At 52.3% G+C, this 23,043-nt stretch overlaps 1 protein-coding gene across 3 annotated transcripts; it reads right to left on the reverse strand.

The window, feature by feature from the left end:
• Positions 1-407: 407 nt before the first annotated feature.
• UBA1 (ubiquitin like modifier activating enzyme 1) lies at positions 408-22,443 on the reverse strand. Of its 3 annotated transcripts, none has more exons than XM_060086634.1 (26): positions 22,304-22,443; positions 14,263-14,379; positions 14,075-14,133; positions 13,806-13,974; positions 13,584-13,718; positions 12,507-12,613; positions 12,167-12,257; positions 11,928-12,060; positions 11,342-11,439; positions 11,101-11,247; positions 10,793-10,969; positions 10,563-10,667; positions 10,395-10,475; positions 9,872-10,027; positions 8,040-8,205; positions 7,685-7,881; positions 5,811-5,875; positions 5,376-5,571; positions 4,577-4,651; positions 4,268-4,457; positions 2,821-2,909; positions 2,433-2,525; positions 2,114-2,305; positions 1,081-1,182; positions 876-976; positions 408-738 (listed from the first exon to the last, which is right to left on the reverse strand). In XM_060086634.1, the coding sequence occupies exons 2-26, from the start codon at positions 14,377-14,379 to the stop codon at positions 603-605; spliced, it is 3,177 nt and encodes a 1,058-aa protein (XP_059942617.1). In that variant the 5' UTR covers positions 22,304-22,443; the 3' UTR covers positions 408-602. The 3 variants fall into 3 exon arrangements, with proteins under 3 accessions (XP_059942617.1, XP_059942616.1, XP_059942615.1); XM_060086633.1 differs by having other exon boundaries at positions 22,289-22,443; XM_060086632.1 differs by lacking the exon at positions 22,304-22,443 and adding an exon at positions 18,897-19,119.
• Between the last annotated feature and the right edge of the window lie 600 nt (positions 22,444-23,043).

Genomic DNA, 23,043 nt, shown 5'->3' on the forward strand with positions numbered 1-23,043 from the left:
AAGGACATAAGCCACGGTGACCAAGCCCTGGCCAACTGGTTGCCATAACTTTTCCCTTCACAGAGGGGGGGACAAGGTTAGAGAAGTTAAAGGACTTGCTCAAACAGTACTCTTAACTACCTCTCAAAATCAATATGGCAGGGAGTTAGGAGCTAGAGATGGAGAAAGTGAATCTGAACCCACCTCCCGTGAAGTCACAAGGACCTAGGTACCTGCTCTCCACAGCTTCACTACCGCCTCCATTTCTTCCTAAGCACAAAGGGCAGGAGGAAGACATGACCGTTCCCACGTTTTCTCTGCCCAGGAAGCTGGCAGCTGGGGTGAGGCTGAGCCCTTTTGGTTCCTATCTGAACCAGACAGCTCCAGAAAGTCCCCTCTTTCCCTGGAACCAGCAGCTATGTCACATCTGGGTTTACAACGCTTTATTAGGATTCAGGTCCCAAACAAGGTAGGAAGCAGCGGCAAGAGGGGTTCAGGTAGAGGGACGAGGAGGGAACACCAGGCTTGGATAGCTGGGCCGATGACACAGGCCAAATGGGAGCCCTGGGCTGGAAGGGGTCTGGAGAGGGGGCCTGCGGTCAGCCTGCAGGAGAGGACAGGGGTCAGCGGATGGTGTATCGTACATAGGGAACCTCAACGTCCTCACCGCTCTCGTCGTTGCAGCACAGCTCAAGCACCAGGGCCCGCACGTGGCGGCCCAGCTTTCGCTTCGACACACGGCTTACGATCTCTGTCATCCTGGGGGCGGGGGAGCAGAGGGTCAGGGAGGCAAAAAGTAAGTGAAGAGGGGCAGGTAGCTGAGGGCAGAGGAGGTGAAGGGCAGGGAGCAGGAGTGGGACAGCTGCAAGTTGAGGCCCCCCCACTACCCAACTCACGGCTGATCCAACCGCTCCTTGAGCTTGGCGGCCGGCATGAAGAAGGAGTAGAGCATGGACACACCCTGGGACAGCATGGTGATCTCCAGCTTATGCTCTGTCTGGAGGAGAAGGGGGAGGACAGCAGTGTCACGGGGGTGGACAGGCCGGCCAGTCACCTGCACACTCCGACCCCAGTGGGGTGAGAGAGGGAAAGGGGTCTCACCTTGAAGTAGTCAAGGAACTGTTTGAGGGTCATCTCCTCACCATTAGACTGCAGCCCCTGTACCTCAAAGCGATCCCACAATGTCCACTCTTGGTTATAGTACTGTGGGACAAGGAGCAGGCCAATGGGATGGGGGCCACCAGACGGCGCAGCCCCATCAGTCTCCCCCTCCACTCATGCAGACATGCTAAGTCAGATCACAAGCCTCTTCTGTCCAAAACTTTCTCATGGCTTTTATCTTGCCTTGAGTAAAGACTGAAACCCTTATGATAATGGAGATAGGGCCTTAAGTCATTGGAATCCTATTCTCTTCTCCTCATTTCCTATCCCCTCATCCTCTCACTTACTCTGCTCTAACGACTTCTTCCTCAAACATGCCAGGCACACTCCTACCTCAATACCCTCACAGAGACTGGCCCCTCCGTCTGGAATGCCTTCCCGGCAAATCCTTTGTGGCCTGTCTCCTCACCTCCTCCAAGTCTGAACTCACACGTCATCTTCTCTGTAAGGCCACTCCTGATTATCCCACATCTAAAATCCCAAACCCATCCCCTCACCACCTGGTACTCTCAAGTTCTCCTTATCCTGTTCTTTTTTGGGGGTTCCAAAATCATTTATTGTGTTACTCTATTTCAGGAATATAACCTTAGCACCTGTAAGAGTACCTAGCACGCAGTAGGTGCTCAGTAAATATCTGAGTGAATGAAGAAGCAAGCAAAAGCACTTAACATACTAAGCACCCAATAAATTTTGGGTGCTACTATTGTGCAGTTATTAATCATAATCTAATATTCAAATTTCTTTTCTGAGGGCTTCCACAAGCAGAATCAGACCAGTACTTAGCACATAGAAAATACTAAAAAAAAAAAAAAAAAAATATGATGAGTGAATAAATGAACAAGGGGGTACACAAAAGGAACAGGTACACACTGACAGAAACCCTCTCCTGGTGACAGGCTATGAAGTAAACTAGAGCCAGCTCTACAGAGAAACACCCACCCACAAATCCACCTCCCCTGATGCAGGCCCTCACCTGATGACGGGGTGCTGCAAGGGGTTCGGAGAAGCCAAAGAAAGGCAGGGCCAAATTGAGGAAACCATTCTTATAGGAGTCACGCTGTCGGTGCCCCTGCACCACCTTGTACAGCTCTAGACACACAAGGCCAACCACGGCTGCTGTGGTCGTGGCAATGGCCGGGATGATCTTTCCTGCAATCAGCTTGCTCTGTGAGGAAGGAAAGGATCAAGGAAGGAAGTTAAGGGTAGAAGAATCTCATATTCTACAGAAGGGATAGAATGTGGGCAGCTGCAGCCTGGGAGGGGGTGAAACGTCAGGTCTAGATTTGCCTCACCTTGTGCCGGTCTGCAGGGGGAATGTCATAGTTCTCTGCCCGGAGGTTGGATGCAGCCACAATGAAATCCATATGGAAGTTGCTGTCATCATCCTTTTATGAGTGAGAGGTTAAGGGAGGAGGGTGGGGAGACAATAAGGAGAGGATCAGAGGAGGAGGAGGATTCCTGGCCTCCGGAGACACAAGTATCCTCCACTGAAATTACCTGCTGGGCTCTCAGATCACAGAGGCATGGCTGGGAACATCTATTCGTTCAGGGCCCCATAGCAAGCCTGTGATCCAATCCCACAAAGGCCTGGGGCTGCCTCTAGATCCCCAGAACCTGTTCTGTCCAGCCCATCTGTGCTTAGCCCATCCCCACTGCCTGCCCAGGGCCCCCACCCAGCACCTTCTCGAAGTCAATGGGGTACATCTTGAACCCAGAGAGCTCTTCTGGACTGGGCAGTGTGGCCTTGAGCTCCTCCAGACGACTGTCATCTGCAGGGAGAGAGGGACACCGTCAACCCTTTAGACCCCAGGCCAGGGTCTGAGGTAGAAACAGGAGCCCAGGTGGGGCAAAAGGTGGTTAGGTAGATAAAGGATTTGAAAAGGAAAGACATGCTGGGAGAGAGGAGGAGCAATGGGGAGAGAGCAGGACAACAGAGTACAAACCTGAGTAAGACGGGGGGCGGGGGGCAGGTATATCAAGAGAGAGGTATCTCTAGAGACTCTAAGGAACTGAAAATGAAGACATTAGGAGGAAGTGGGGATGGACAGATCAGGATGGGAGAGCTGTAGATCTCAGGAAGAATAATGCAGAGAGAGGTGGGGAGACATAAGAGGATACAGGGGAAAAAGGCAGGGGAAGATATATAGAGGGGAAGTTGGGAGAAATATGCAGATGTGGATACTGAGGTTAAGATACTGGGGGACAGAATATATGAAGAGTGGAAAATAGGGGCATATACAGAGGATGAGATAGGTGAGAAAAAATTTTATACACATGATAGGTACATCTTATATATACCCTATATATGCTGTGTATGTGTGTGTGTGTGTGTGTGTGTGTGTGTATACACACACAATGTTTACATACATTTTACATACACCTTGCATATGTTTTATATATATTACACACAGATACATACATGTGCATGTATATGAGGAACAAGATGGAGGAAATACACAGAGAGGAACATGACGGATATATATTTGGGGAGGAAGATGGGGACATGGGAGAAAATAAAAACAGCCACATTCATTCATTTGTACGTTGTGTATGGCTGCTTTTGTGCTTCAACTGCAGAGGTGATTAACTGCAGACACTATATGGCCTGCAAAGCCTAGAAGAGTCACTGTTTGGCCCTTACCCCTGATATACAGCATGAGCTGGGGCAAAGAGATGGAGAGAGATGGGGAACTGGGGCAGAGATATGGAGAGGGAGATGAGGAAAACTGTGGAGAGCAATACCATGGCAAAGATGCACACAGAGGAACATGGCGGTGGGAAGATGGGGCAGATACCAAGGGAGCGAGACCATTGGTGGAAATCACACCCTCCAGATAAACAGATCAAGAAGGAACAGAGAAAAGTTGTTCTTTCCAAGGGAAACACACACAGAGCAAGAGAAACAAACAGCTAGTTCTCCCGAGGGCCAGAGAGTGGGGAGGAGGAGGCAGGAGGGATAGAATTTAACCCAACCGACCCTCATTTCAGAGCAAGGGAGGCTCCAAAGGAAGGTGTGGGGAAGCCTTAGGCCAGGGGTTGCAGAACAGTGCCAGGGGCAGAAAAGGCTGGACTGGGCAGGGGACAAGTGGGGGTGGTGACTCCTGGCCGACTGGCCAAACATCCTCACCAACAGAGGCATTGGCGCTCTGTAGCTCCTGGTCAGAGACATGGATCTTGACGCCGGACTTGGGGGTAAACTCGGGGACCTGCACATACTGTATGAGCGTTGCCACGGCAGCTCGGTCCCGAGAGCCTGTCAGCCCGTAGGTCTGGGCAAACAGGTTGGCAGCAGCCATCACGTAGTCCAGATGCAGAGGCTGGGAGAAGGCAGGGCCCAGAAGGGTGAGCACGTCCACCCTCGCCTGGGGAGTCTCGGCCTCCTTCCCACCCACGCACCCTCCACCTGACCCTAGGAGACCCCAAGGAGGAGACTTACATTCTTGACATCAAAGCTGAGCGGGTGTGGACAGCGTTTGGGCCCAGACCAGAATGGAGCTCCCGAGCTTGTGAGCTAAGGAAGTAGAGAGAGGAGCAGGACCTGAGATTGGAGTCCTCTCTAACAATCCTAACTTCTCACCTTGGTCCTGGATGTGCCCTGACTCACTAGTCCTGGCTGGGCACGCGCAGGGGGCTAGAATCGATCATGAACAACCCAGACTGTAGGGTCCTATAGATGGAAGTGCTGATGCCAGGCTGAATGAAACAGGGGCGCCTCACTGAAAAAAACTCCTGGCACTCACTCTGTGCAAGCCACACAGCCATTTAACAAACTCTTATGAATTGCTAGGCACTGTACTAAGTTAATATTAATAAATACCAATAAATCCTCACAAAAACCCTCATGAGATAGATTATTGTTATCTCTACTGATGAGGAAACTGAAGTACAGAGAGAAGGTATGTGACTTGCCCAAATGAAAATGGAGCTGGGATTTGAACCCCCACTGATTCCTGAGCCCTTAACTCCAAAATTTCTCCACTATGATCCTTACAGTCCTGGGAGGTGGGTGAGTCAGCCTACACCACAGGTAAGGGAAACAGAAATGAAGTCTCTTGCTCAAAGCAAAGGGGACAGCAAAAACAGGTCAAGTTTAATCATTCGTGTGAGACCCCCATGCCTTGGGGCATCTGCCACAGCTGGACTAATGACCGAGAGGAGCCACACGGAGAGCTCACAGCAGGCTCCTCTTTCTAGGAAACGCATCCCGCCAAACGGGCCTGGCAAGTGGGCGTTACCTGGTCGGGAGGGAAGTTGTGCAGCAGCTGCCGGATGTTGTTAGAGTACTGGATGTGCCAATGGTGGCAGGCCCAGGCCACACAGTCGGCCCAGGCCTGTGGCCGCTGCACCACCAGGCTGCGCTGCACAGCCTCCAGCACCTCCATGGGTTGGGTGCCCGCCAGCCGCAGGGTCCGCTCCACAAACTTGGGGTCTCTATCAGGAATTGGAGGGGTCAAAAGGGCAGGATTACACAGCGGCCCCAAGCGTGGGCCCCAGGGAAACCCGACCTTCTCCACGGAAAGCTACTCCCGATCCCCAGTGGAATGAGGCCCCAGCATTCACTGACTCATTTGAGAAGTGTGCCTGGCTGGGTGTCACACTGGTGAGGAAAGCAGACAGGATGCCCTGGCTGGGGGGCAGGGGGTGGGGTGAGGGGGCATTTGGCTACTTACGTGAGGTACTGGTTGACGTTTTCTGCCGGCTGCTTGAAGAGGCCTTCGAACTCGTCTCTAGCCCACTGCAGACGACAGAGCAAACAGGTTACAGGGGGCGATAGTTGACAAAATGGGCTTCTGGAGGCATTAGAAAGACCATCAGTGAACAAATCAAACAGGATGAACAAAGGTGCTCTGGGAGAAGGTAAGCCCCGCAACCACTGTTCCCAACCTTCCCCACTCCACCATCCCCAGCACCTCAATTTGAAAAACCAATGAACTTGATCTGGACAGCGGTTACACTAGTGAATGCGTGAAAAATATTTAGTTCTGTGTACCTTACGTGAGGTATGTCATGCCTCAATAAAAAAGAAACAATTCAGTTATGTGTATATTAAAATTACATTACGTATTTAAAATTATGGTCCTATACAGGCCCTGAGGACTCAGCAGCAAACTGGACAGAGGCTCTGCCCTCTGAGAATTCCTAGAACAGTAAGTGCTGTCACTGGTGAGGGGGTTTGGAGGATACAGATGTCAGAGATCAAAACCAGCTCTGCTACACAGTATCTAGCTTTGCGACTTCAGGGACACACGGTGACACTTAACTCTGTGCCCTCCTTTCCGAAACAGACACTGTAACAGTAATATGTACCTCACGGGTTGCCAAGTATGTATATATTTAAAGTTTATTTAAAACAGCACCGGATACACAGTGAATGCTAAATGCTTTACAACCCCATGAAGTATGTATTACTGTCACCTCCATTTCATCAGAGGCATATGGAGAGGCTAAGTCCAAGGTCACTCACTCATGGCCTAGTGAGTCTGTGGTGGGTGCACAAATACAAAGACACCTAGTCTGGAACTGCAGGGGCAGAAGGGAAAGTGATAGAGGGAACTGTTTCCCCCCCCCCCAATTTGTTCCCACCCCCACCCCATACTTTTACTAAACATTCTGAATGGTTTGCTCTCAAAGACTGTACTAAGAATCATCTGATAACACAATGGTTATCCTTAGGTTCTGGTCTGTAGGCCTAGGTGCTGGACAACCTAGATATGTTCGCTTTGTAAAAAACTCAGCCAGATAATACGTGCGCTGCCCTGTATTCTGTATGTATATGCATCACGCAAACAAAATCAACCTGGAAAACCAGCTGTTAAACCCATTTTGAGCAACAGCAGGGGAAACCTGAATATGGACTGAGTATTAGAGACAAATAAGGAGTAAGAAAATAATAAGACAAATAAGACAGTAAGAATTACCATTAACTTTGTTCAGCAGGAAGGTGGGGTTTTGGTTAGACAGGGCAGTTCTTACCTTGGGGCAGTTCTCACCTGGGAGAGGATTTTGCCCCCAGGGGACATCCAGCAATGTCTGAAGACATTTTTAGTTGCTACAAATAGAAGGGGGTGCTACTGGCGTCTAGTGGGTAGAAGCCAGGGATTCTGCTGAACATCTTACAGTGCTCAGGATGCCCCCATGACAAAGAGGTATCGGGCCCCAACTGTCACCAGTGCTGGGGTTGAGACCCTGTTACGTGCGAATATATCCTCCCTTTGAAGAAGCAGAGGGAGTGAAGCATTGTGATGGCCACGATATACTTCACCAAAAGAAGAAAAAGCCACATGAATCTATGAAGGGAATATGGCAAAACGTTAACAAATGTTAAATCTAAGAGTATTTGAGTGTTCCCCACACTATTCTCTGTATCTGTCTAAACGTTGAAAAGTTTTCAAAAGAAAAGTTAAAAAAAAAAAAGAATGAATCATTCTAGAAACCAAGGTTGCAAGATAGAAAGTAAGAGAGGAAGGTTTAAAGAAAAAGCACAGGGGCCAGTGGCCGTGAGGCCGGGTGCCTGCCCCCGCCCTCTCCCCCTACGCTGCATCACCTGCAGGGTGTGCTCGATGGCATTGGGGAAGTTCTTCAGTGTGCAGATGGGGATGGACTTTTCAGGCGGGTCCTGGCTGGAGCTGTATGATTCTGTCAGGAAGGGGATCACCACCTGCACATTGCCCTTGGTGCCCAGTGTGCCTGACTCCAGCAGTGGCTTACGGTAGTACACGCAGCGGCGGTCCATGTACATGCCTGGGGGGGCGGGGGGTCACAACAAAACGTGAGTGCCAGGAAATGAACATCAGGAGACTGGAAGACAGGCACCTCCAAGATACACACACACACACACACACACACGCACGCACGCACGCAACTTGGCCCCTGACCTCCTCACCCGCCTCCAAACTCACGGGCATCCACATTATCCAGGGCGTTGGCCACACCATCCAGGTTTTGGAAGAAATCGTCATCATAGATGCGCTCGGTGTCAGGGCCTACACGGTTCTGGTGGCTTGTCACTTGGATGTGCGGATTCATCTGGCGCACAGCTGCAGCAGCTGTGTCAGACTTTAACTTCTGGTGGGGGGCAAGGGTAGGAATGGGGGAACAGAACTCAGTTATTCATGCATGCACCAGTGAACCTCCACAGAGCTGTCCTCCTGAAGGCTGGCTTATTTAATGCTGGGAAGAACCAAGCCCTGAGTTCAGGAGGCTCCCTGGTTTGGCAGGAGACAGTCCGTGACAGTACCACATGGCTAGGGCTCTGACGGATATGGCAGGGGCTCAGTGAAAAGGGAAGCAGTGCACAGACACAGGCTGGAGACAACAGGCCAGCCGTTTGTTCTTCTGCCTACCCAACTTCTATTGTTCTTTCAGTTAACGGCACCCAGGGCTGGGGAACATTCCCCCCAAACGAAACAGAACCTTAGCACATAGACAAGAAGGATCCTTTCAAAGTCCAAATCAGGTCACGTCCCTCCTCTGCTGAAAACCCTCCCTTGGCTCCCACGTCCACTGAAGGCCAAACGCGCTAGCCCCCATCTCCTCTAGCTCACCTCCCCTTACCCTCCCACCTCAGCACTCTTCCCCAGAAGCCACTCTGCTCCCTCACTCCCTCCAAGTCGGCAGAAACGAGCCCTTCCTTAACCACTGTAAGCAGAACCGCAAACCCATCTCCCTGGCCTGCCCACTTCCCTCATCTCGTGTTTGTTGTTTCCTCTGCACGGCACTTATGGATGTTAACTATAAACTTCGCCACTGTACTGTGCTTACTGTTTACTGTCTGTCCCCGCCCACTAAAATCTTTGTTTCCTTGGTGTACTGCAAGTACCTAGAACAGAACTTACTCAGTAACTACTTGGTGAATAAATGAATGAACAAAAGGGGAATCGATCCTGGCCAGGCAACAATGACACTGTCCCCTACAGAAGGCTTCCTAACTAGATCACCATATAACCCAGCTTCCGTCTGTGCAGAGAAGAGTGAACCTAGCACAAGTGCTCTCCGAGGAAAGAGGCCTGCTGGCCAGGTTGGCCCTTGGCTGGAGTCTGGGAACCTGGATTTCTGGAGGGTTCTTGCCATTCAGTACCCGGTAAGGGCTGCTCACTGTGCCTAGACTGCTTATGCAAACCCTGTGGTTTATGCTGAACTCCTGCTCTCTTTCTGGGAGTCTGGAATTTGAGGACATTCCCAGCAGAGGGTGCCTATGTGACCAGCCCACAGTAAAAACCCTGGGTACTGTGTCTCTAACGAGCTTCGCTGGTCGGCAACATTTCACGTGCTGTTGCAACTCGCTACTAGCGGAATTACGCATGTCCTGTGCGACTCCACTGGGAGAGGAGTCTTGGAAACTTGCGCCTGGTCTCCCCCAAGACTCCGCCCCATGAGCCACTTCCCTTTGCTGATTTTGTTATGCATCCTTTTGCCAGAAGAAATCGTTAACTGTGAGCACAACTACATGCTGAGTACTGCTGAGTCCCAGGGGGCTAGTGAATCATTGAACTTGGGACCCCCAACACACTGTCCCAACCAGCACTCATAAGAAGTCAAGGAAAAAGAAAAAAAAAAAAAAGAGAATAAAAAACGGTAGATTCGATGGAAGGGTACTCAATGTTTGTTGAACGAGTGACAGAGAGAAGGTGAAGGAAAGAAAAAGGTGGTAAAGCCCCTTTTCCAAGAAGAATGAGAACAAAAGAGGAAAACAAGATGACTAAGTCCCACCTCCTACCCCCACCGCTCTCACCGTGACGTCCCAGGGCCGGAACAGAAACTGTCTGTTCAGATTTGACTTCTCAATGGTGTCCATGTCTGTGACGACAATTTCTCCGCCCTCCCCACAGCCCAGCCCAATCATGGCAAAGTTCTTGAGCAGTTCACAGCCAATGGCCCCTGCGCCCACCTAAAAGACAGCCAAGAAGAGAGAAAGAGGCTAGTCAGGGTGATGCAGGTCAGTGTGAAGTCACTCATCACTCCTCACTCTCACTCCCCTTGAAGACAGCAAGAGAGGGGAGAGGTGTGTCTAGTGCCACATCCTCAAGTGCCAGGGCTATGAGAAATAACCCAGACATCTGAGGGAGGAGGCGCAAGATGATGGAAACAGAAGGACACGTCAGGCTTTCCCTCAAGACAAAAGAAAATGGCAAAAGTCATGCGGTAGAGATATAAGAACCAAAAGACCCGCCCTCAGGAGGCAGGAGGAGACCCCGTAAGAGGTAGCCAGAGGCCACAGAAGATGAAGAAAGTGGCTGTCCCAGTGGATCACTCACCAGGAAGTACTTCTGCTTGCCCAACTTCTCTTGCAGGCATGAGCCAAATACAGCTACCTGCCCATCGTAACGGTTCTGGCGCTGAGGAATGCAAAGGGAGAAGTGTCAGAGAGAGGCCTCACCAGAAATGCCCCCAATGACGTCTCCCCCAGGGCCCCGCTCACATACCGGGAGGCACTTGTCCTCCGTGAGGGCCTCCTGGTCCTCGGGGAGGCACTCCAGTGCATCAAAGTACAGCCACTGCATGATGGGCATAAACTTCCCCGAGCAAGCCTGGGGATTGGGCAGGACAGGGGAAGTGGTCAGTGGTTAACTGGGGCCTGACACAGATGGACAAGCGATGGAATCAGGGAGGTGTCTGGACCACCCCAACCCTGTCCTTCTCCATCTTTGCTGACCTTCATGACCTCCTGGGCAGCTAGACCCCCGATGAAGGCATTTATCGGTGCCAGATCCCCAGCAGCCACATATGCTAGCTTTCGGATGAGGTCCTCATCCAGGCTGTGCTGCTGCACTGCTGGCAGGGCTTGAGCATTTACAGCCTGGGCCAAGGTCACCAGCTCTGTGGCATCCTCCTGGTGGGGCAGAAGGAACCAAGAGCGTGCCTGTGAGGCCACTGTCGGGGGTGGGGGGGGCTAGGTAGAGAGGCACTGTGGGCCTTCGATGCCAAGGTCATCTGCCCTGGCTGGCTCACCCACCTACCCACCTCATTGCGGGGCCGAGGGGGCCGGCCATGCTGAGCACAGAACTGGTGCAGGGCCTGGAAGCCAATGTGCAGCTGGGTGGGGTGGGAAAACTTGGCGAAGTCCGTCATCACGAAGTCAGGCTCTGCCAGGGAGGCCGACAAGGATTTCTGTGGGGGGCAGAGCATCAGAACCAGAAGAGAAGAATGGAGAACCTGGAACTGCCTGGCACCACCCCCAGAGCCCACTACTCCCCACACTCACAAAGCTGATCTTCTTGGGTACTTTGACCTGGCTGACGATGCCTCCACGGATATAATCAGAAAAGTTGGAGGTGTCACAGATGCTAAAGGTGTAAGGACCTAGGGTAGACAGGGAAACTGTCAGGCTACCCACCCTCCCTAAAACCCACAACACCCACAAGATGAGGAAAAATCCAACCCTGACCCAACCCAGACAACAGGAGTAATCGATTCCACTCGAACTTCATTCAGAAACCATCTACCCTCTAGCCCAGCTTAGAGCCCACGGGACCCTGTGTCCCTGACCCCAAGTCTACGCTAGAAGACATTCTCTGCTCCCTGTCCGAATCCAGTCAGACACGAGTGGATCCTCTGATCTGCTTTGTTCAAACACCAGAGACCTTTTCCCCCTCAGTGCAGATACCAGGAGCCTCTTCTAGGAACAGCTCAAACACGAGACAGCCCTTCTCCCCCACGTCCCCAGCTCTGGGTGGACCCCAGGGGACTCTGTCTCTGGTTCATCTCAGACACCCAGGATGTGTCTCCCCTCACGCAGAGTCCAGGGAAACACCTCCTATCTCCCCTGATTCCCCAGGGCCCTAGCTCACCCAGGACTTTGATTTCCATGGGCTGACTTCCATTGAGTTCAATCATCCCCTGTACTTCCGAAAAGGAGACAAAGTCGCCACTCTCAAAGCCATGCCGGGCCTCATCCAGACAGGTAACCACACCGGGGTTGTCCTGGTTAAAGGAGGAGTACCTCAGAGGCAGGCCCAGGGTACCAGGAGCAGACAGGAAGGCCTGCCGCCCATCTGCATGCCAGGACCCCTGAGGCTGCCCTCCTCACCTTGGTGACCATAGAAACCATAGCACTGAGCGGCTGCTCCCCATTGGAATCTGTGAGGATCATTTTCTCTCCAAAGTCACAGAAGAGCTGCCTGCAGAGGGAGGCAATAGGGCTGACGCTCGAGTCCCATGCGCTCAGGGACCCCACGTGTCCCTCAAGATGCAGCAAATACTTGCTGAGCAAATTCAGCCCATCACTGCTGGGAATCAGATGGCACTCATGCTACATGGGGTGAGGTAAAGACACAACATCCAAAACCCAAGGGGCTGAGGGCAGTCAGAGGTTGGGGGTCTTTTCCTGGGCATGGCAGGGGTCAGGGGAAAAGGGTGGGGGCACTCACCCAAACAGGCCCCGTGTGTCTGCCACCACCAGCTTGATGCCACAGCTGTGACAGAACTCACCCACCCGCAGCTGGTCCTCCAGGGGGGTGTTGGTGAGGACCACCACCTGTGGAGAGGTGGCAGCTCAGGCGAGGGCCCAGCACCAGGGGAAAGGGGAAAGGGGAAAGGGGAAAGGGGGAGATGGTGGAGGAAGGCTGGTGCGAGGCCTCAGGGAGTCCTTAAGGCTTTGCTGGTCCAGCTCTCTATCACAAATACAAAGTATCTACCACGTATCAGATTCAGTCCAGGCGAAACTCAGTGAAGGGAAATGTGAATCCTTAAACTATGGCAGGCAAGGTAAAGAGGCAGCTGGGAGGACAGAGTTTGGACGACAGCTGACTCCTTCGTTTGCCAACACCCACCGCTGCCTGCCTACAACCCTGCCATGCCCTGCGAGACGCAGAAGTAAAACTTCATCCTCAGCCAAAGTCTGAGCTCACTCCTACCACACCCACTTGCTCCCAATTCTCAGGACAACACCTGCTCAGCCATGATCCTTGGGACTTTGCTCTCTGCCTGAATGCCCACCCATTCCATCAGGGTGAGCTCCCATAGCTACATCAGGGTTCGGCAGCAGTGTCCTGGCTTGCTGGGACACCCCAGGAAACAATCTCAGCTCCCACAGCTCCTCTTTCCAGACCAGGGTTTTTATTTAACCAAAAACCAGCTGCTATTCTAAGTGCTTAGCCCTCACAAAATCTTTATGAAGTCGGCATTACTGCCATTCCCATGTCTACAAACAGCCAAAAGGCAGGCACAGGAGACTCAGTGACCTGCCCAAGGTCACACTAGTACAATGAGAGACTTGTGCCAAGGCGGTTTGGCTCCAGTCTGTGCACTATGCTGTCCTGTCTGCTGGCTCACATCTTCCCCCTGAAGAGGCAGGTCCAGCGTCTAAAGCCTGCCCGCATCCCCTAGCTGCAGCCTCAGCATGAAACCTGGCACCCGGGCTAATCCATTAAACATTGATCAAATGAATAAACCAGAGATGGGCTCTGAGAGAACCGGGCAGGAGGTCGGGCGGTGGCCCAAGGTACCTGGAAGCCACTGAGGAAGTCCTCTACGAGGGGTCCAGTATAGGCGCTGACAGGCACGTAGCTGTTGAGCTCAGCCAGGTGGGGCTGGGAAACCTCAGCCCGGTTTTTCCCAATGTCCTCCTCCCGCAGGTAGAACTGCAAAGGGGAATGAGGAAAGAAATGAACTGGCTGTGTAGCCTGGGGGATGGGGTCTCGGCAGAGGAGGGCGATGGGAAGAGGTACCTGGGAGGAGAGGTCGGCCCACTGGGCGGTGCCCTGGTCATGCAGAGTGACAGCCTTGACCCCACCAAGGATGATGTTCTTGGCAATCTCCACGCCCAGGCCCCGCAGGCCTGATACCAGTACGCTGGACGTCTGGAGCCGCTTCATTGCCTCATGGCCCAACACATACCTGCCAGGTTAGGGGGCGTCTCAGGTCAGGACCAGGCCCTTCTGACCCTATCCACTCAGTGCCCCCTCCCACCTCACAGTCCAACCTCGGCCCCACTTACAGCTGCCGGGAGTAAAGTCCCTCATCTATGTCTGCTTCACTGCCGTTGTTCGCCATTCCCTAGAGATGGAGGGGAAGAACGGGTTCAGGGAGACATGCAGGGGGAGGGGAGGGACAGATGGGACAGCGATACAGAAGACTTTCCCACCCACCACCCCGCCTGCCAGTCTCCAGGAAGAAGACACTCACGTTGGTTGGCACCGAGGGCACTTCGGACGACACGGAACGGGTGGGGGAACAGTTAGAACCCGGCTTTGGATCAGGCCCGGACACGCGACGTTTCTTGGACAGCGGCGAGCCGGACATCTGGAAGGAAAAAAGAGATCAGAGGTGAGCCTAGGGCACGTGGGTATTCCTGTTGGTTAGTGGTGATTGTGGGGAAAGGGAAGACGTAAGGGCTAATACCCCCCTTTTCACAGAAGAGGAGACAGGTACAGAGAGATGTGGTGACTTGCCCAGGGTCACAAAGCTGTCAGAGCTAAGATCTGAACCCAGGTGGTGTGGCTTGCAATCCATGCTGCTAACCACTAGGCCATTCACCTTTCTCCCCAGCCCAGCATAATGAGGGAGAGACTCCAATACTGTGGGGGGAAAGGACTGACAAGAATGTACTTGTGGAGAAGTCAGGGAAAGGATGTAGCTTCAGGTCAGACCCTGGCACTCCTTGACAGTCATCATTTAACCCCTATGGGCTCGGTTCCCTTGCCTGTAAAACAGGGGTGAGAATAGCACTCACCTACCCCATGGAGTTGTTGAGGTGATGAGATATAACACAGGCCAGAGAGCCTGGTACAGAGCAGGTAGGCAATAGCATGCAGCCCTTCTCTCCCTTATCCCCAGTGACAGGGAATCGAGAGGGAAACGCAGCTTGGACATCCATCAGGGTGGCATGATGGCAGGAGAAACCGTGCTGAGAACTCAGTTCCCAGAGGGGCTCACTGAGGAGAGTTTCACAAAGTCCAATCCGCTTCCCACCACCCCCAGCTCTGGGAGGGGAAAACACCCAGGGCCAATAAAAGAGGTCGCAGGGAGAGAGAAAACACACACTTCCCAAGCCTCCTCTGTGTGTGGAGTCCCTTAAACAGATCAACAATAATGATAAACGAGTATTTATTAGGAGTCCTCCCTGGGCCAAATGTCAAACACAGATCACTTTATGGTCTGTGCCTCACTCTGTCCTCAGGGCACCCCTGTGGGGTTTGGTATCAGTAACACTCCCAACTCACACTGGAGGAAAAGAAATTCACTCAGGGAAGTTTGGTGACTTGACCAAGGTTTCACAAAGAGAGTGGCCAAGCTGGAACCACCTGGGGATCTGCTGACCCTGAGGCCCAGGCTGCTTCCTGATGTTACGGCGTTTCATCCCCTCAACAGTCCTGACCCTGCAAGGCAGGGCCGAGTGTCCCCGCCAGACAAATGGAAAAACCTGAGCTCATGAGGACTAGGTCCCAGAGACAGAACAATGCAGGCTGCTGTGGAAGTGAAATTGGCGTGGGGGGGGGGGCGCGGGGAGGGTGACTGGATCCAGACGCTGGAGACAACAGGACCCCCAATCAGTCCCCCCCACCCCCAATGCTCCTCTGAGCCTCTGTTCTCCTACACTGAGCCTTTTCTGACACCCAATCACACCAAGTACCCCCACTGTACCTAAGATTCCATCTTGGCCCTTGTCACATGCTAGCACTAAGCAAGATGACAGGAGCTCCCTACCATCTACCAAGAGCTTACTGCCTGTCAATCTCAGAGTAAAGGGCTCTGTATAATCCCAACAATGCCCATGAACCAGATAACCTTACACCCATGTCACAAATAAGAAAACAAAGGCTAAGAGAACTCCAGTCACTTGCCCAGAGTCATGCAGCTGGTGCTGGACTGTTTGCCAATGCCTCCTGGGGGAACAGGGTCAGGACCCAGCTCGGGGCCCAGCCCACAGGGCTAAGAGATGAGGGGTGAGGGAGGGGGACCCAGGAGGCAGGGGGCTGGCTAGGTCCAAGTCATCTAGCTGAACTGCTGGGAACGCTAAGAACCAACTTGGGTAGAAGAGGCTTGGTGAGTTAGTAGGGAGACCAAGGCAAATCATATTTTTCCATTTACTGACTTCCTGACGCGTGATAGGTATCTCATTTCCTCTGAGCCCCCCCTTTTTTTCCCCCAAAGCAGAGGCAAACGGAAATATCCTCAAGGGGCTGCTAGGGAGGTTAAAAAAGCCAAGGTCTGTGGTCAGAACTCAGAGGCTTAAGGACATAAGCTCCTCCCTGGGCACCTGCAGAGGCCTCCACTACTTAGTTATCGCCTTGCCTTGTCACTGATTTGGTTGTTTGGGACACACCATCTTCCCACTTCCGAAATCAGAGATGATCCAGGGCCAGAGAGATCTCTGCTATCTGGACCTTTGACATCCGGACCCCTAATGCTGGCAACAAGGGTCTAAGCAGGTTTTGGTTGATGGTCTGAGAGTGGATTTCAATCGCAGAGATTTGGATCAGGCCAGTCTCAAGGCAAGCAGAAGGGGTCTGGGGCAGAAACCCCAGAGAGGAGCTAAGATCCTCCACCCCCAGCATAAATTCGAAACCTCTCTCTCTCAACACATGCTCAGGCCCCAATTAGAACACGTATACTATCAATTGTTCAGCAAAGCTGAACTGAGGCTTAGAGAGTTTCAGAACTTGCCTGAGGTCTCCAATCTGCTGATTTTGAAGCCTGAGCGTTGTCTACCACCCAAACCAGAGAAGAAGGTTTGAGGTAGGAGTCCTGGAGCAGGTTTGAGAGAGGGTAGACACAGGATCAAGTTATCAGGATGGAGAGAAGCTAGGGCACAGGATGCTGGGGCCTGTCAAGCCTCCTAGGAGGGATTAACTGAGAAGTCCCTGGGAATATAAAAGAGTCAGGAGACGGCTGTCTGAGCCCTTGGAGGCTCAGAGGGAGATGGGAAAGGGGATGTTAGAAGCCCTGGGGGGCAGGAGGGGTGGTGCTGGGCAAGGCTGTTAAGACTCATATCTGGGTCCTTGGAAAAGGAGCTTTTACGAAAGGGCCAGGAAGTTGCACCGGAGGCCCCAGCGGCTGCACAGGGAATGGGTGGGGAACGCTGCAGCCCAAGGAGGCTGTGGGAAGACGCTGGGGTCTGGGGCTGGGGGTGTTCTCCATCAGGAGGATGCTGGGGCCCTGGGGGGGTCTTCACCGGTGGCAGAGGGAAATCTCTGACCAAAAATAACTGGGACTTGCAGGGAAAAGGTGTCTCTGACATTAATGTCAGAGTGCCAAGAGGCTATGAGGGTGGATGCTGACGCCCGGGGTAGGCTCGTGGAGGGACTTCTAATGGAGTACAAAGGTCTTGTGTTGATCTCTGATTGGTACGTGCTAGGTACTGCAGCTGCTCTGAGGAGTGCAAAGGGGAGGCTGAGCCCAGACAGTTCTGGCCCTAAAAACTTCAGTAAGCAGATACTGGCTAGGTCCTCAGGTGGGGTTGGGTTTCTCTGACCAATTATGTGGGACCCCATGGAGGCTCGGAGAGTAGATGCAGAGAAAGGGGTTTCCTACTCTGATGGAGAATTGGACCTGCTGTGGGAAGGGACAACTGACAATGATGTTGGGGTCCTACGAAGCTGAAAGCCTAACTGAAGATGCTGGAATCCTGAAAGGCACTGAGGGCAGATTCTTAGGCCTGATGTGAGGTTAAGGGATCTGTGAGAGAAGCTGGAACCCTGGTTGGCTTTTGAAGGCAGAGGCTGAGTGAAGCGTGGGATTTGAGAGGCAAGACTCTGATGGAAGGGGCCAGGAGCCAACAGGGTCTGCAAGGACAGATGCTGGCAGAGAGATCTCTGATGGAGGATTATATGTCCAAACAGCTCCTCCCTGGTGTCTGGTCCCCTGGGAGGCTCTGAGGGAAGATACTGGGGGTTATGAGTGTCTGATGGGGGAGATGCTGAGGCCTGCAAGAGGTACTCTCTGAAGAGAATACTGGGACCATAAAAAAGGGTGCGTTCTCTTAAAGTAAAGGAAGTCTCTAAGGGCAGATTCTAGGAATTAAAGGAGTCTCTAAAGGTGAGTGCTATGTGGAAACCTCTGAATAGAAATGCTGGCCTGGAGAGGTTTTGGAGGGAAGATGCTGGGCCAAGGTGGGTTGGGAGACCTCTGAGATGTGGGGGAGTGCTCTCTGACATGGAGGCCAAGCGCAAATGACCTTTCACAGGGTCTAGACTCCTTCAAAGCTCTGAGGGCGGGGGGGGGCGGGGAGAGAGAGAGAGAGAGAGAGAGAGTGTGTGTGTGTGTGTGTGTGTGTGTGTGTTGGGGGGGTAGGTTCTGAAGGAAGATGGTAGAAAAGACTCTTTTAGAAATGAAGCCAAATGGACCCTCCCTGAGGTCTGGCCCCTCTTGAAAGCTGCGAGGGCAAATACTGAGGAACTAGGAGTGAATGAAGAGAGATTCTGGGGAAGGTCTTTAATGACATACACTGGTAGGAGGCTTTGACCAGGAATGCTGATCCCGTAAGTCTCTACTGCTGATTGGGGGAAGTTCCGATCTGCGATGCAAGGCTCAGGATGGGGTCAGGTCACTGACTAGGAATGTTGGCCTGAGTCTCTAAAAGCAGATTCTGGGGGTCTGACCCTAAGGTCAGATTTTGGAGCCCGAGGGACTGGGCTGGTCCCGGATGGGAAATGTCGGCCCCGCCCCAAGATCTACCCACCCTTCTCTCCAACGATCCCTGCGTCCGAGTCATCACCGCCCGCCCCAACGTCAGCTTGGCCCTGCGCCGGCCCAAGACCCTCCAATGCTTCCCGAAGACCCTGGCCCCGGCCAAGGAGCTGAGAAAGGCCATTTGTTACCAATGCCGGTTCCCCGGGTCGCGACGCCGCCAACTCCTCTAGGAGCCGAAGCCAAGCCCGGCCGCCACCCTCCTCCTTCTCCTCCTCCTCCTCCTCCTCCTCCCTGCCGCCTGGGCCGCCTAGAATCGCCGTCGCCGCCTTCTCCTCCTCAGGCCGTAGTGGTTGTGCTCGTCCCTGGCACCTCCTTCCCTTTAGCCGCCGCCGACACAAGATGGCGGCCGCTGAGCCCGGGGCCGGAACAAAACCGGGGGCCCCACCCCCAGAAACCCGGATGCAGGCAGGCCGCGCCCGTTCATGAATCATGCATGATGGTCCCTGCCTGTCTGTGACTCCTTCGAAGGCGAATAGCTCCACCTGGTGGCTACTGTGGCAGTAACTAGGAAAACAGGTAAAACAACATAGAGGGCACTCCCACGGAAGGTGAATAATGAATACATTGTTACAGCCAGGCTACATTGGAAACCAAAAAAGCAATCAAGTCCACACTTCCTGATCGTGAATTATGCACGAGGCCGGGTGGCTGGCTGACTAACACCCTGCAACCAGAAAGCCAATGTTAAAACATGGAAGCCACACCCCAATGCTCATGAATAATGAATGACCTTGCTGCAGCCTGGAAGCCAAGGAGACCGAGGCCACATCTTATCATGAGTAATGCATGAGGCCCGGTGGGCAAGAACAAAAGAGACAGTTCCGCCCATTACTGCATCTAATACCCATTAAGCAGGGAAATAGGGCTAACACAGGGAAAACACGCTCCCCCAGCTCATGAATAATGAATACTGATGCTGCAGCAGCCCAACCTGGAAACTCAGAGGCCAAAAAAGGGTCCCACCCAGTTACTCATGAATTATGCATGAGACTGCATGGACAGATACACTCAAGACAGCCCTCTCCAGCAAACAGGGATTATGGTACTCCAGGAGAGGCAACTTGGTCACCCCTTCCCGTTCATGAATAATGAAAGGTGCTGCAGAACCACAGGGGAAACCCAAGGGAAGTGCAACTGCCTCCTCCCCACCCTTGACTAACTGCACGTGAACCAGGGCTGCCTTGGTCCAACCAAATCCAGGTTTACCACATACCGTTGGCAGGTGCCTCAGTTTCTACAACTGTAAAATGGGGAGAGTAGTAGAACCCATCTACATCGTAAAGGCAAAATGTGTCACTGTGAAAACCAGAGAATATGAACTATGGAATGAGCTCAGAGCAGTGCTGGCACAGGGCAATGTTAAATTTTTTAAGTATTATATGTTAATTTAAAGGTGATATGTAAATATATTTTATATTAATGTAAAATTACTTATGGGTGAGGGTGTACCCAGCCACTAGAGAAACCCTCAACTTGGGACATTATCTAAAAAATAGTGCCTTGAAACACCCTTCCAGAATTACACTGGAAAACAGAGTGCTAAGGCCACCAATGTCCATTAAATAGGTAGGACAGACTACCAGGTCACCAGAGATACGACTGGATACCAAAGCCCCAGGCACACGATAAGCACCCAGTACGATTCTGTCAAATAATAATAACAGATCACATTAACTGATCGCCCACTATGTGGTGGTTCCTGTGGTGTGTCCTTTCCATGCACTGCGCCACTGGTCTCAGGAATGCAGAGCAGGAAATCGGTTCCTTCTTGTCCTTCAGGTCTCAGCTCAAAGGTGACCTCCTTAGAGAGTTCTTAAACCCTCACAAAAATCATTTCCATCCACCGATGACTAGCTGTGTTACTTGGGACCAGGCACTTCACTTCTCTGGGCCACTGTTTCCCCACCCATAAAATGAGAACAATAGTAGCCTACCTTGTGATGAAGTTTAAATGAATAAATATGTAGAAAGGTCTCAGAACGGTGCCTGGCACGCGGTGCTACATGACTAACAGTAGTAGTAGTACCACTGAATTGGGTGGATGGGAGAGAGACATTATGACATTTGATTAAGACTACAGACTCTGGACTGTAGACTCAGACTCAATGACTGAGTAACCTTAGGCAAATTACTTAAGTCTCCCGGTGTCCCAGTTTCCTCATCTATAAGATGGGACGATAATAACCTACCACCTAGAATTGTTGTGGAGATTAAACGGGCTAATAAAGTGCTAAATGAGTGTAAACTAATCTGATCATCATTATGCTCTTACTCATTTTTTCAGGCTCACAGAAAAATTTGCCAAAGATCACACAGCTGGCAAGGATCGATGGGACTTGAATCTAGAGCCTTTGCTGATAATCTGGGATTACTGGGCCATAGGGAATGAACAATGAGCGAGGCCTCGTCCCTTCTCTGAGACGCAAAATTTAAATCCTGAAACCTCTAAGGGAAAGCTAACAGCGGATCATGCAGATGAAGCCGTAAAAGCTACGCCCCTCATGAATTATGCACAACGCCCCTAGAAAAGCCACAGAAAACTCGGGGTGCTACTCACCTTTACGCTTAATAAATGAGATCTAATTTGCCCGGCAGACTGCAGAACGCCCCTTTCAGCACACCCCTTCAGCACGCTGATCCACCCCCTCGTGAATAATTCATATGCTGACACTTTCAACCGACCAGGTGCGAAAAAGGCAAAAATGGTCTTCCACAGGGCTTCCCTGGTGGCGCGGTGGCTGGGAGTCCGCCTGCCGATTCAGGGGACGGGGGTTCGTGCCCCGGTCCGGGAGAGGCCACAGCGGTGAGAGGCCCGCGTACAGCAAAAAAAAAAAAAAAAAAAAAAAAAAAAAGGTCTTCCACAACAGCCCACCTCCTTATGAATGACGAATAAAGCCACGGTCCATGAAGGCCCCATGGCACACTGTCCCCTCGGGAAGAACCTAGCACACTAGGTTCCAGTGTTACTTCCACAGCCTGGGCTGGGTGTTCCTGTTCCTAAAAAAAAAACTTGTGGGCCCAGATGTGTCTAGTCTCTCCGCCTTTTTTACCCAAGCGCGGTGAGATATCATAATAAAACCAGAGTTCACAAAGGCCATTCAATATGTCCACATGCCACGTCGGTCCCAAACGTTCCCACCGTCACCAGGACCTTTCCTTGGAAACAAGCCCCCCAAAATTCCGCCTTGAGTTCAGGAGCCTCAAACTTTGCCTCTGCCGTGGGGAAGCACACCAAGTCCTGCCTCGTGGACAGACTATTCATACATGAACCCTAAGGGTCTCCCCAAACATCCCCCTAAACCCTGTCTCCAAGGGGTATAAACCCTGCCTCCGAGGGACGCTCCTTAAAACAGACTCCCAAGTCCCACCCCGGAGTCCCTAAACGCCACTTGCTAAGGGTCGCCTCAAAAACAGCCACCTCTAAATGCCACACCGGGCTCAGAGCCTCTAAATATGCCCATTCGGGGATCCCCGAAATTGAGCCCCCTCCCTCAAATGCTGTCCAGGGGGTTGGGGGTACCGTGCTCCAGCTCACCCCCTGCGCCGGGCGGAAGCCTCGCCTTCCTGCTGGAGATGAGCCGAAACCACGGGGCAACGGAAGAGCGAACCACCTCCGTTGTACAAGAAGAGCCAGAGTTTCCGCGGAGCTCGGAAGCGCGGGGCCTTGGAGGGCCCCCTGTTTGGGACGTACCACAGATGCTTAGCTAGAGGGGCGCGCCCCCTTGCTCCTGCGCCGTCAGGGCCCTTGTCAGACCCAGATACCCCTATGGGTTGTGGTACTTCACGAACGCGCGAGGCATGCTGGGGGTGGTAGTCCGGTCGGGCCGGCGCCTAGTGCACGTGGTGGGCATGAACGCCCAGGGTATGGGAAAATGTAAACCTGGGCTGTGGAGTTCCGGGAGCAGCCCTCTGGGTGGGGGAGGTGTAGGAAAAGGGATCAGAACATGGAGGTACCTCCAGATGGAAAGGTACACCCATCCTACAGAGGGGAAAGCTGAGGCTCAGGTGGCCAAAGGAGTTCATTCATTTGACATTTTGGAGCTCGAGCTGTGGGCCAGGTGCTAGGGATTCTTCCTTGCCCTCACAGAGCTGACAGACTAGAGAGAGACAAGACCATAAACGTACCAAATAAATAAAAATTATATTAGATACATGTGAATAGAATATAAATCGTGTCTAATAAAACGTACATGTTAATACTACATAGTTTACATAACATGATAGCCAGTGTCAATATGTAAATAATTTACATCTGTAGGGAATTCCCTGGCGGTC

Source organism: Mesoplodon densirostris, chromosome X (genome assembly GCF_025265405.1).
Source record: "Mesoplodon densirostris isolate mMesDen1 chromosome X, mMesDen1 primary haplotype, whole genome shotgun sequence".
Classification (NCBI taxonomy): domain Eukaryota; kingdom Metazoa; phylum Chordata; class Mammalia; order Artiodactyla; family Ziphiidae; genus Mesoplodon; species Mesoplodon densirostris.

Excerpts from the sequence above, each read along its gene's own strand:
- UBA1 (XM_060086634.1), bottom strand. The coding sequence starts at position 14,379 with ATGTCCGGCTCGCCGCTGTCCAAGAAACGTCGCGTGTCCGGGCCTGAT. Across the intron at positions 4,652-5,375 it reads ACAACTTCCCTCCCGACCAG|CTCACAAGCTCGGGAGCTCC; the intron begins GTAACGCCCACT and ends CTACTTCCTTAG. Across the intron at positions 739-875 it reads AAGGAGCGGTTGGATCAGCC|GATGACAGAGATCGTAAGCC; the intron begins GTGAGTTGGGTA and ends CCCCGCCCCCAG.